At 39.0% G+C, this 14,519-nt stretch overlaps 1 protein-coding gene across 7 annotated transcripts in view; it reads right to left on the minus strand.

The window, feature by feature from the left end:
- Positions 1-14,519, minus strand: part of fra (neogenin protein frazzled) — an 87,916-nt gene that overhangs the window by 12,095 nt on the left and 61,302 nt on the right. For 4 of the 7 annotated variants that reach the window (XR_015537218.1, XM_022077872.2, XM_022077874.2 and 1 more), the window contains exons 3-14: positions 14,110-14,249; positions 8,939-9,103; positions 8,122-8,241; positions 6,955-7,108; positions 6,568-6,710; positions 6,167-6,442; positions 4,245-4,515; positions 3,340-3,622; positions 2,449-2,658; positions 1,983-2,283; positions 1,020-1,178; positions 401-606 (exon numbers count right to left, since the gene is read on the minus strand). Coding sequence is in view for 6 of the 7 variants with exons in the window: in XM_022077872.2 (XP_021933564.2) it covers positions 401-606; positions 1,020-1,178; positions 1,983-2,283; positions 2,449-2,658; positions 3,340-3,622; positions 4,245-4,515; positions 6,167-6,442; positions 6,568-6,710; positions 6,955-7,108; positions 8,122-8,241; positions 8,939-9,103; positions 14,110-14,249 (2,428 nt within the window). In the remaining variant the exon portion in view is untranslated. The remainder of the gene's footprint in view (positions 1-400; positions 607-1,019; positions 1,179-1,982; positions 2,284-2,448; positions 2,659-3,339; positions 3,623-4,244; positions 4,516-6,166; positions 6,443-6,567; positions 6,711-6,954; positions 7,109-8,121; positions 8,242-8,938; positions 9,104-14,109; positions 14,250-14,519) is intronic. The other 3 variants (XM_087356321.1, XM_022077871.2, XM_022077873.2) reach the window with 2 other exon arrangements.

Consider the following 14,519-nt stretch of genomic DNA (forward strand, 5'->3'; position numbering starts at 1 on the left):
GATGAGATTTGAGGTTCGCACACCAGTGAAGATGTCAGTGTTGGCCTTCTGGGATATGATGTCATTCGGCAGATACCATTCCTTAGGAGGAACACACTACCTCCACCTTTAGGGATGAAGGCCACTCCAACATGGAAAGATTTTCCATTCTTATTTTGGGAAATCTTACTATATCTCTGTATTCTAAAATTCTCTGGGCCATCCAATTTGGCTCCAAACACCACAGATGTAAATGCAATGGTTTTCTTTGTTGAAAGTTTTTAGTGTTTACCATAAACATGTTACAGAATGCAGCAAAGACTAAATGGAAAAAAAATCACACACAAGATGTATCCTGTCATGCTTGTGTGTCTGCAGGTTATATGTAGTCTGTACTGACTTGGACACGTGATTACATCACCTGACTCTTGGAGAGGGTGGTGTCTGTCCAGTACACAACCACTGTCGCGGAAGAAAGGACAATGGCCATCAGTCCCACAGGAGGTATGAGTGGTGAGACAGGTTCTGGAGCAACCATCTCCTTTGTACGCATAGATACATACACAGGGCGTCCATCTCCCATGTCATTATATGCTCTCAAGCTGATGACATACTCCGAGTTGGGCTCTAAATATCAATACAAAAATAAGTGAATGAATTCAAAAATGAAGAATGTAATGGCTTCCACTGAGACAGGAACATTTAATGACTTAAGTGGAAGGACATCATCTGATATTTATTGAAGTATTTCACTTTCTGTATTGCTTCTGCCTGTGGAGGCGACAAAGTTCCTCTGAAACATTTGTGCCAGTTCCAAGACTAAATACGATTACAATCCAAACAGGTTTTGTTCTTCTAAAGAACAGAGGCGTAACTACTCTGGCAAAATTGTCCTGGCACTCATATAAATTGCCAAATCTGATTAAGACACTATGATGCCAAAGTATAAAGCACTCTAATTTTACCATAGTCTGAACATTATAATCTATCTGTAAACTGTGTTGTTTCACAGAATGTTCAATCTAAGGTCATGCACTCACCAACGCCCTCAATAACGTAAAACCTCTGTTTCCCATCCAGAAGTTGCGTGTATACATCAGGGATGCCTTTCCCCCAGCCAATGGTATAGCCCCGTACCATGATGTTCTGATTATGTGGTGGGTTCCACGAAACAGTGATAGTGTCTGTCATTGGTCGAGCTGAAACATAAATGTAGTTGCAAAAATGTAAGACAAAGCTTACTAAATTGATGCAGCAGAGACCAGGAACAGAAGATGACATTTACTCAGCGGCTTAGAAAAGTCTTATCCTTTTATAGACCTTGCACATTCATAAATGTGTTCACAAGACCATACCGGTGCATGCTGAGTCAACTGAACACAGTCTACATACTCATGCCATATTTCCTAAAATACAATTCATTCAATCCTCCTATCTATGCGTGGGTTAGACTTTCCTATCAATGTTTTATATGAATTCTTAATCTTGCCCTTGTACACTACATGCCCTGCTCATCTCATCCTGTTCGTTTCAATCATACTAATATCTCTTCTTCTTCTTATTTTTCCTGTTTAACAATGTTTGTACAGTTTCCGGTACCCTTTACGGGTCCCCAACTTTTCATTTGGCTTGATCTATGGACATTGGTAGGACTCCTTGGACGAGGGATCGGCCCATCACAAGGCCTCTACCTGTACACAGGACAACACAACACAGAAAAACATCCATGGCCTGAGTGGGATTCAAACCCACAGTCCCTGCGACCAAGCGGCATAAGACCGACGCCTCAGACCGCGCGGCCACTGCGGACCTCATACTAATATTTTTGAAAAGTAAAAATTATCAAGCCCCTCATTACGCAACCTAAATACATAGACAGACGTTTGAGGAAAGCAAGGCTAGACTTAGTCCAGTCTACATCTCACTGTACTTACTCTTGACTTGCAGGTTGTAAGTATACAGTCACTTAACACTATTTTGTACTTACTGCATTTTGTCCTTACCCTTCAGTGCAGTAGGCATATCAGGAACTTGGCTCTCATCCAGGTCGTTCTCATACGTCTCAATGGTATACCACTCTGTAGGAGGACCTGTCCCATTAACATTGAGGGCCCACAAGCGGACCTGGTACACAGACCGTCGCTCCAGTCCTACCAATGTGTACAGGCGCCTGTCACCAGCTGTTGTCACAGTGTCACCTCGACGTTCTCCACGTCTGTCACGTTTCCTGTACCTCAGCTTGTACCCTGTGATGATTCCATTGCGACCTTCCTTCGGGGGGGCCTCCCACCTTACTGTCACACTCTATATATATATAAAGAAATATTGTGCATATCTTGCTCACAAGCAACAGCTGCATTACAGAATGAAAACTACGTCTACTACATTTACATCCTGAATAGAACACAAGTCCAAGATATCAAAAATTGTTTTAATATTTCATATTCTATGTTAGTTACAGTCATTTACCGTTGAGCTGCTGGCTTCTAGCGTGACATTTTGCGGTGGATCAGAGGGTACATCTGACAAAGTTCTGCACACCACCTCCTCTGTGCTGGAACCGGGTCCATTCTGATTGAATGCCACAACCCAAACGCTGTACTCTGTGAACTTGTTGAGACCCATCAACTCAAACTGCAAGTCTGATGTCACCACATGGTGCTCTTCTGCTGAGTCTCCCTGAAAAAACACAGAACGCTATTTGCTTCACTGCCATTTCAGAAGGCTCATACAGACTCATAAAATTCCAGCATGATCTATCTGTACATCCAGACATGAAAGGGTAATTTTGAAATTCTAACTCCTCTGAAAGAGAGGCAGATCAAACTTATGAATTAAAATTTATGGAACTCAGTACCCCATCTTTGTATAAAACTGTCAGTATAAAAATTCTAATATCTGTCAGACACAATCGGTTGGTCTTCTATGAGAACGTTAATATAAATTCAGTCATTTGTCTCTTAAGTTCATGTCACTGAAGTAATGACTTTTTTTAAACATACAAGAAAAGTAACTTCACACATGTTTACAATTGCTCATCACACAACATTTTATTTAAAAAATATCACCCTCCTGCCAAATATCATCTCTTCCACGTACAGAGTATATGCACTTTCTGCTTCTGGGTTAATATTTTACAGTTCTATCACAGTTAATTATTTGAAAACGTCTTTTACTACAAACTTAGCATTGGGTCCCATCAAAAGAGGGGAAATCCTTGACCACTCATGTGACTAACAGATTCTGAGGGAAAAATCTGCTTATACAGCTGGCTAGTCATTTCCTCAGTCCAGGTTACAAAGGCAGTGCACTCTCAGTTCTAAATTCCCTGCTCTTATGACGCCTATCACACAAACTCACCTCCATATAGAACATGTTGTAATGCTGGATGTGTCCATTGCTCTGCTCTGGTGGGCCCCACTGGACAAGCAGGCTTGTTGGGGACGCGGGTATCACCCTCAATTTAACAGGAGGGCCTGGCACATGAACCTCAGGCTTAGTGGTAACTTCCAAAAGATCTGAACCCAATCCTCGACCACGGGCACTGTATGCTAGCACTCGGAAGAAGTAAGTACGGTCAGGAGTCAGTCCTGCAATGTTGACTTCCTCCAACCTTGAGCCTGTTGTGTTCACAACACGTTCTCTAAGTGACAAAAGAAATTCAAAACACATTAACACGAAAAGGATTCAAAATGCTCATTAATAAAGGTAAAGTAAATCTGCCTCACTATAGGCCATGTATGAGCTTGGGGGAGAGAAGATGTTTTGCTTCTACTCATTCCTAACATTGGCACCAGATGGGGGTAAGTGGTCAGCGTCACAAAACGGCCGACCTTTACTCCTGGGAAAGGACACTGGTACCCACTGGATAGGAGGCTGGGTGGACCCCAGAGCCAGTCTGCATGCAGATGCTAGTGGAAAAATCCTGTATCACTGTCGCGGATCAAACCTCAGTCGTCCAGTCCATAGCTAGTCACCATTTTGACTGAGCTACCCCAGTTCATCAATGCTCATTAATATATTTAAAATAAATAACTAAACCAAATGTATGTATAAATATTTTTTGATCACCATATGTCAGAAAAGTATTAGTTTAAAAATTACAGTATATCTGTATGTTACCGTCATCCGCAAGTATCTGAATTTTGTCGCATTTTAAAAAACACGGTTCCCATCTTTATATCATAATTCATCCAACATTCTGATGATGAAACATAAATATATACTTAGTTTACTCTGCAGTTTTTAGAAGCTGAACACCCTACCTTTCAGATCCTTCTTGGCGGTAGAACACGGAGTACGTAATGATTGGAGCATTCACTTTCTCAGGAGGGTTCCAGCTCAGCGTCACAAACCTCGTTGACACAATAACAGCCTTCAGTTCACGTGGTGCAGAGGGCAGATCTGTGCCTCCTGATGGTTGTGATTCCTTCCCACTGTTGCCTTCCGCTCGTACATCTGTAGGAGGCGGGGCCGTATATGCTGTTAGTACAGCTCCGAGCCCAGGAGAACTGGGGGAGGAGGCCACTGGCAGGCCTGAGGCCAATCAGGACAACACAATGCGGGAGAAATAAAGTAGAGGAGAGAAAAAAACAAAACCAAAAGTAAATAAAAATAAAAACTCACAGGAAATAAATGAGAAATAAAAAATACTAATAATAATGTGACAACACAAACAGGTTGATTACAAACCTGTGAGTTGCAGGTGAAAATCAATGAAACTCACTTATTATCAACAAACAATACATTAAGAGGAAAATAATTCACAGTTTCAGCACTGTGTCAACAAGAATAATGGTTTACAAAATAGTGTAAGCAACACAACAGAAAGACAAGTGTGTGAACAATTCCTTGTGATCTTACTGTTCATTTGCTACAGTATAAATCTGGCTGATGACTAAATGAACTTTGGTGATATCACCAGTTCTTATAAATAATTAGTGATCCAAGTCAGCACTGATCTACAGTAAATAATATGGATCATCCTTTACACAAAAAAGCTAATGTATGAATTAAAGAAATAGTCATACTCTGTTGACATGCGGATGAAATTTACAGAACACTAAAAGAAAACCTTAGCTTATTAAACATCAACATGTGCAGAATGTGACACTTGTATGGGACAGAGTGGCAGACGAAATACAAGAAGAAACCTGTCCATTACGGGTTGAATGAGTCTTAGACAGAAGTGGTTTGAAGATGTGTCAACTAGTCTTAAAAGTAAATGTGAGATCAAACCATTCATAAAAAATAAACTAAATTCAAACAGCATATTCAACTTGTTACAAATTGCACATCACAACTGAACCACATTCCACGACCGAGCTGATAATATGCATAATGTCACAGAAAGATGCAGAAATATTTCAATGAGATCACATTACAGAACAGATGGGAAAACCACAGGTTAAAAAATTCAACCTAGCCCAAGTTAATGTTAAGATATTATTAATTCAGTTTTCTTAAATTAATTTTTCATATGTAAAAGTAAAGTAAAGTTTGTCCCGCTATGTGCCGTACAGGCGCTTGGGGTGAGAGGAGGTATAGCTACTCTCTTTCTTGACCTCGGCACTAGATGGGGCGAGTGGTCAGCAACACGCCCCAGCCGGATTTACCACCAGGAAAGGGCCCCGGTACCCATTGTAGAGGAGGCTGGGTGGGCCCCAGAGCCGGTCTGGACACAGAGGCTAGAGGAAAAAATCCTCTGCCCCCATCGGGGATCGAACCCCGGTCGTCCAGCCCGTAGCTAGTCACTATACTGACTGAGCTCATAATTTTTCATATGTGCTTTAGTGAAAGTATTGTAAATGCAAGAAAAACAGAAGAAATAAAATCTTGATTAAGACAGAAATATAAGTGCAGGGGTCCCTAGTAACTATATTTACAGTGCATACAGCTAGCGAGAAAATCAAGCGAGGTCCATTCTGGATTCTGCTTATCTTAATACCTTGACAACATCAAACAGAATTAGGGACATTGTACCTAAATTAATGTCTGTTGGTATCAGAGTAAATAACAGGTAATTACCTTAACAAATAAATGTTCTAGTATGTGGTCACTTAACATACAGACCCATCAGGCATCTAGAAAAGTATAATAGCCTGCTAACATTACTAGAGAAACTACTGCAGCGTTTGAGATGCTGGGACCATTACATGCAAGGAAGAATCTTAGTAAGATTTGAGACCTGGCTGGACAATGGTGAGCATAGCCGCAGCCTGGATGTTGCCTGCAGCATTTGAACCTATGCACTGGAATACTCCAGCATCCATTTCCATGAGGCCAAGGATGCGGAGATTGTAGCCATTCACCACCTGAAGGTAGTCATTTTGCGAAATAATATCCCCGTTCTTCACCCAGTGCACGTGTGGTTCTGGTTTTCCATACACGGCACACTCAAATTCCACGTCCTCTTTCTCCAACGCAAAGTGATTGGACGGACGCTTCAGAAACCTTGGAGGAACTGCAAAATAAAAGCACACAGTAAAGCATAAATATCCATAACATTATAGTTGCACAACTGAAGCACCAATTATATTATGTAACAGCCCAAAGAATCAAAAGCCTGCGGATCAAATGGATGTATACCGTGCACTTCAAGTGTGGCAGTTGCATCCACTGAATCGTCCCTGTTCTCGGCCCGACACTGGTATGTGCCTTGGTCTTGTTCCACAACGTCACTGATCTGCAAACTACCCGTCCCCACTTTGCTAAACCGACTGCCCAGCTCCCTGCAACAGGAAAATCTCAATGAAACTGCAGTATAATCTCACAGGTGGGGGGGAGAGGATATATATATATATATATATATATATATATATATATATATAAAACGACAAACAGTTTGAAACATCTTTCATATAAGTCACATTCACTAATAAGATGGATATATTACAATGTTCAAGTCTTCATTAATATACTAACTAGAAAAATCACAGTTCACTTTAAAATTAATGCTTGCATCTCATCACTTACGCCATGTCAATAGCGATGCCATCCTTCAACCATGTCAGCCACGGTCGAGGCTGGCCATTGGCTGCACAGTCCAATGTCACAGTGCTGCCCTCTGTTACCACAGATGACCGAGGCGTGGCCACAAACACGGGTGGCACTATGCTTGCTCCAGCTTCTACCAACAAACATGATGTTCATTGGAAGGATAGCCATCTGACATAACATATTCTAATTCATTCTACGGTGCAGCAATGCTAAGATAAATTCCCCAAACCAACTACTGTGGCATTCCTGAGCACTTATAGGCAAATTTTCCCAATTCACATCACTTGTAAACACCATGCCATCAACAGTCCTCATAAATCTAATGTGAAAAATGTATTAATCTTCATGTTTTTTCCCCTTGACACAATTTAATAAAAAAAATAGGAAAGAAAGAAAAACATTAACTGCTGTCACCTGTAACAGTCTACTTCAACCTAATATTTTACTAAACAATTGTCTATATTTCTGTCAGACGACAACTTTTAATCATCGAGTGTATTTTATACATATTGGCATATAACAAATGCAAACACCAGACCTTTACATGAAGATATAAAATAGGAAGTATACATTTCATATATGCACTTATAATGCTTATACAAGCATATTAAAAAATGGCCCATCCAGACATATGACATACATATCATAAATATAAAATTAGTTATTTTAGTGAAACTCGTTGAATTATTAAATTGTTCAGTTTTGTTCATTATGTAGCTTAAAAGAACTTAAATTTATGAACATTTTGGTCTTGTTAAATGTGTACAGTGGTATATGTAACAGCTTGTTTATTTGACGGTCATGGAGTTCTCTGTGGCGTGGCTGATGGTGGAATGGTATGTGATGGTTTGGTGCACTGTCCACTATACAGTACAGAGTTGTTTTAAGCACAATGGCATAATCTCCACAGATGTTAAGATCCATATTCTTTCTTGTGTTCTTGTAATGTAAGTCATTCCTAGCATGGCCTGAAAAGTTCTTTTTTATTTGCATTGCTGTAAACAATGAATACCAATATGGCATGACACGCCAGACAGATATTTTGCAGAAAACAGACAATTGATAAGATTACAGAGAGGTCCTCAAACACGGTCAGTCCGTTACACCAGTTCAAAAACTTTTCAAATGTCACAACAATCTCACCGAGATTCAAGTCAATGCTGAGTGTTGCAGCGACAGTGAGACGATGCTGGTCCAGACTTGTGGCATTACACTGGTAACTGCCCTGATCTGATGCTCGTACTTCATCAAGCTCCAGCGCTCCTATAAACAATGTATACATGGAATTGCATTTGCCAGCATGAGAAGTCGGTCCCTCCTTTGAATATTCACTCATTATCAAGTCTCGACCTTACAAACCCTTGCTGATGCACGATGCCTTTAATACACATACTTAACATCTCACTTATATATATACACAAATCTCAGAAAGCTTACATACTCTATATTTACAAAAAATTCAGTGTTACCTTTCAGCCATGAGTGTATTTAAGATACCAAACTGCCCAGAAGTTCATTGAAAATACATGCAGAAGATTAATGTAATATTCATATATAGTTACAAGGATTAAGTGTACTTTTATTAAACCGTACGATATCACAAACTATTGTGTAACAAGTTCATTATTTGAATAAATTACATGGGTAAACAAGATCCGCAACTGTACTTTTATAAATTCAATAAAACGGGGTTTGAACATACTGACTTTTTAAATATTCTAGTATTTCAAAAATAAAGTTCAAAAGTCTGTATGTCATAAATAAGTACAACGCAACTATGAATTTTACTTGCATTTTCTAGATACATTAGCATTCCGAAACTGAAAACATGTTTCAATTCTGCACAATCTTCAGTTTGCCAAGTATTAATGTAGTAACAAAATAAATTAAAAGTACAATATAAACTCATTAATAAATTCAGGAAAAAAGCAGATCATTTCTTAAGCACACACAGTCTCACCAGAGGGCAGGACCAACATGCGACTCTCATCCAAATGCAATGGTCGTCCATCTTTTAGCCAAGTGACAGTGGCTGGTGGAGTAGCATCCACCCAACAACTAAAGTAAGCAGTCTGTCCTGGGAATACTTGCTGGTCTGCCGGCTGCTGCTGTATTTGTGGTAGTGCTGTACAATCAAACACGAAATTGTGTTAATGTTGGACAGTGAAGGTTAAAAAACAAAACATCCCCTGCAAGAAAACAAGTTTGAGCATTATATTACTATTTTATTCAAGGTGACACAAACTCTCTGTTTACCCATTCTTATTATATTTCTTAATTCCCGAATCCCTTGCTTGAGTTCTGAATACAAATACATCTGAGCACATATTCATATCTTGTCACCAGAATGCAGAATAATATTACAATACTGTAATATTAAGACAGGCAATAAAAATAAATCCTTTGAAAATGGGGCTAAGTTCACACATTTTGGAAATACAATAACAAACAAAAAATTACACTCATTAATTAACTAAGGACAGATTAAATCCTAGAAACACTTGCAACCATTCAGTCCGGTATATTCTGTCTTCTCATATCTTATCTGCAACATAAAGATTAAAACACACAATATAATTTAACTACTATTTTGTATGGGTGTGAAACATGACCTGTCTCTCACACTGAGGGACAATCTGAGGATGTTTTAAAACTGAATATTTGGACCTAAGGGAAAGGAGGCAATAGGTAGAAAAATGCTTAATGACAAGCTTCAAAAATTGTACTCTGCTGCCAACACACCTGACGTAAATTTAAACTGAATTCTATTTCATAAGTTTATTTTGATAAATGGATTATGATACTGCATAAATGTTTCGTATTATCAGAATTATAAACTCAGTAAACTTGTGTATTTTACACCCAAATCCTGCTGCACCAATAAAATAAATACTTTTTCAAAGTTATCTTTAAAGCAGAATTTTAAGTGGCATTCACCATGGTAAAGTATTACTGCAGTGAATAAAACCCTTCAAAACTGTGTGTACTCCATTAAGGAGTATATATTTCCACACCAGTAAAGAGTGAGTAAAAACTGAGAAGGAATTCTTACAATTATTACAATATCTGTACAGTTCCACAAACAGACCAGTTTTGTGTCACTTGTACTGAATGGCCTTTCATTACGCTGTCGCATGACATCGGAAACAGTATTCATGTGCAGTGTCCCTTGACCACAAAGAGAATTCCCACAAGAATAACAACTCAGTAAATCACAATACATCACCCTCACGGCAATGTGTCATTATGTCATCAATGATGAATCACAACAGAACTCAATCTATTGGACCCAGAGGAAAATTGTCTTAACTCCTACATTAACTGATAACATTTCCATTGCGCTTAGCGCATAAATGAAATATAATAGTTACTCCATCACAACGTTTCAAGTTCTCTTCACTTTAAAATAATGTAAACACTACAGACTGCAGACTTCTCAATGCTATATAAAATATATTAACATTAATTCTGGACTATGATGTCATGAGGATTTGCAAAAAGATATCAACATTTCAAAGAAACACACTGCCCCTATCTTCAGGGATAAAGACTGGATTCACGTACTTCACGACAGAGACTGTTGGTGCATTCTTGCAAACATGGTACTAAACATTTGTGTTCCATAAAGTAAAACACAAGGGATTTCTTGACTAGCTTAACAACTATCAGCTTATCAAAAGTGGAAGAATGAAAATGAACAATATGCAAAACAAATATTGAAGAAAATCAACAGAAATATGATGCATTGCATGGACTAAACAGAGAAGGCAGACAGCTCACTTATTCAAAAGTCATCTCCTCACGCATGCATACGTACTGCATATTATATCATATCTATATCATGTCAGGCACTTTAATATTCAGTTACTGCTGTTCTATTAAGTAAATAAATGTTAGTTTGTGTCCCTGTGCACTCTCTGTTAGGGTTTTGTGGGGTGGAATAAATTAAGCCGCAAGTGTGGAAGCAATGTTCGGCTACCATGTCATTACGTTACCATAGCCACTGGGGGAGAATACCCTCCATCCCCTCTACACACTATAGGGATAGAAATCAATTCCAAGGAAAGAGCCCATTTGTGAATGTAAATGCTAAACCACTGACTGCAACAGAACAAGATTAACTCACACATAGAACAAAAAATACCCATTCAATACCACATGTTTCCATATAAAGTGATTTTAGAGAAGGTGGTTCTAACATGCAATTCTTAAATGACAAGTCAGACAATGTCATGACAAAAAGTTCTCACGACTAGCCTATTACGTCATCGTTCAATTATCTGACATATGAGTAAATAAGGCACTGAACTTCTGTTGGCATTTATTCCATTTTAAAGCTCATAATAAATTGCTTTTGGTGTGATTGTAACGTACCACTAGAGCCCATGGAAGTTCTTTGACGGAATGGAGGTATACCATCTATTTGTTCTTGAACCCAGAACTAGATAGGGGTGAGTGGTCAGTGCCGTGCTCTAACAGCGCTTTACCCCTGGGGGAAAGACCCCCAGTACTTACTGGATAGGAAACTGAGAAATCATAAGATCAGTGCTGCTTTACAAAGCTTCCAGACACTGGAGCACAAGGCAAGGGGTTATGAAGTGATGTATGGTCTTTGTGCCAGTGATGTATGTAAAGCACTCCCAATGTACAATGAGGAATCCCACTCCCCAAACAAGAGCGTCCACCCCATCAGGCAGTTAACAAACCCTTTTTCAATAATTCAGCTTCTTTCCCCACTGTAACTTGATACTACAAGGAACATTACAATGATTGACTTTTAATGAGAGATGTGCTCAAGACGCACCATATGGAGTGCACTTGTCATAAGGCCATTGTTTCTGTAGCAAGTTGCCCTCTTATATAACTGCCAGTTTGCTCTTAATACAACACAATGGCAGTGCAGCATTGGCTCCAACATTTGAAAAGGATGAAGTAGTTTACATGAGTCTACCAGCAATGAGACGACAATGGTTAGTCTCATATGTAAACAGTAAATCCACAGATCCTGTACGTACATCTTCTGTGGGAGTAAGACCAGCATTATGAAATGCCAAACTTTTATTTCCAGACTGCTACCAAATCATGGTCATATTCAGGCATGAAAACATTTTTGGCAACCAAAAGCCTGTAAGTTGGTCACGTTATTGCCTTACACGTTAATAATTTACACATATATCAGTTGGTTATATTTTCTCTGACCATATTTGTGTTTCACTGATATATTATCATTACGATATACACTTTCAACACTAATTCACAGATATCAAACTAGAAAACACGCTTTCCATTTTAAACTACATATTCTGAACTTACATTTCTTCCACATAGCAAACAGCTTGTATTAAATTAGCGCAATGTTATTAAACTTTCTGCAACACACACACACGTGTAGCAGCAATTTCATTTCCAAAAAACTGAACCATCCACCTGGAATGGTGTGAAGAGGTTATCTCATCGTATTTTCTGCCCCGGCTGCATTAAGTGTTTCCCTCATCTCAGACTGCTTCCTCTGGAGGGCAATTCTACCCCCCACCCCCACACCAAACACATACAGTCTCTGAACTTCAGCAGTTTATCTTCCAGCCCCTTCCTTGCACACCTTGCAGCAATAAACTCTCCAGCTTGTCAGCTAATAACAGCTCGGAACTGTCACAGTATAACTGAGCCTGCTATAGTCAACCTTCTTTTACATCACAAATAAATGTCTGTGTATACATAATAAACCTACAACGGACAACAAAATTATTGATAAGAACAATTTTAGATTATTATCAAATTAATTACTGTATTCAACTCAAAGTCATCTCCAAACTCCATATTTAACTGCCCAACAAATTATCTGCTGGCATGAATTAAACGGTTTAACACCATCCCCACAAAAGTCCAAACAGACAGCATCATAACTAGCTCAGTTCAGCTCAAAATTCCTCAAAACTTTCCAGTGAATAAATTAAAACAAAATGTGCATAATTTACTGCAGGTAAGTAGAGCCAGTGAACGAGTCTCTACAATCTGTCGAAATATACGGCAAACTACAATGGGCCGCTGTAACGAAAATCACGGACAGTGTCGCAGTAAGTCGGCCACTGCGCGTGGTCGCATGCTTATAACCCAAGCTAAAAACATTTACCACAGACCAGTAGCTCCTAATCACTATTCTGAAATTTGAAAATCCCATATAATTATCCATGACACCACCAGAATTAAAAATACTATTCCTATGAGAGGTCACTAATACATTCGCCAGTCGCAGTACTTGCCACCTGGTGAACCGAATATTTTTCTCTGCAATAGTAGAGGGGCAGGCAACAGTCCTATTCAGCCCTCACTCCCGTAAAACTTTTTAATGATTCTAATGCTTTTAGTTGCAGTGGGCCCGCTTTACAGAGTGATTCATTTGGCCTATAAGCCCTGGGCTTTCCGCCCCTATAACACATCACCTTAAAACATCCCTCTGCTGTAATCTACATGGGACGAGAGAGCGGGACTCTGATGAGAGGGTGGCTGTTACATCTTTAAACTTTCCACAACAAGTGGGATTGACTGCCCTTCGCTAGCTTGTTCAGATTCATGCCAATCAGGGTTAAGTGGGGTTTGCAGAGAGTGTCATGTCGGTGTTATATCAAGCACAGCTGTCAGTTTATCTCACTGCACTGCTGATCCTCATCAGACATGCAAAGTCAAACTGCATTATTCACAGCAGGTATCAATTAGGAGGAACAAGAATGGAAAGATCTGCTCCAAAATTCAAGCTGATGTACACTCCTTTTGTGTTCCATTTGAGCAATTTAGAATAATTAATTTATTTATTGCATTTAAAAATCTACTGTTGCAAAAAATAATCTTACTGCAGATATCATTATACAGAGAGAAAATGTTTCCATCTAATTAAATACGCATTATCCTGAAATTGTTTTAAATAAAAAAAAAGGCTGTGTGAAATCCATGTAGATTCACAGTACATGACCAGCATTTCATGAGGCCACACTGCATCATAACCCAGAAGGACATCAACATCTTCACAGACACGCAAACCTCAAATCTCACACGGCAAAAATTTCTTTCAATTGCGTACCGTATACGGACTTACGCACTATTTCCTCACGCAATGAAGTAATCACTCCTACTTACTTGCAACTTTGAGGCGTGCAGTGTGGCTGACAATGGAGCCAACATTGTCAAGTGTGGCTACACACTGGTAGTCACCTTTGAGACCCTGCTGCTCTGGAAACATTGTGGTAATGTATAGCGATCCATTTGATAGTTGTGATCTGGAACAGGAAAAATTCACGGAAACTATCACAAAACTAATAGAAATGTGAACAAATGAAGCAAAGGAAATTGGATATACATTACACTTTATAACTCGGCAGCTGTTTATGTTCACATATACATACAGTAAATGCACATTGTAGCAAGTGGATTTGAATTAAACGTTTTTTTTTTTTTTTTTTTTACAGTAACAGATTCTTCTAAAAATACAAAATTAGCCAAATGAAAGATTGAGTATATTTTCACTGATATAAAATATGTCACAAACA

This window comes from Zootermopsis nevadensis, unplaced genomic scaffold (genome assembly GCF_977971745.1).
Source record: "Zootermopsis nevadensis isolate Lab colony 2312 unplaced genomic scaffold, Znev_1.0 Znev_ptg000002l, whole genome shotgun sequence".
Taxonomy (NCBI): Eukaryota; Metazoa; Arthropoda; class Insecta; order Blattodea; family Termopsidae; genus Zootermopsis; species Zootermopsis nevadensis.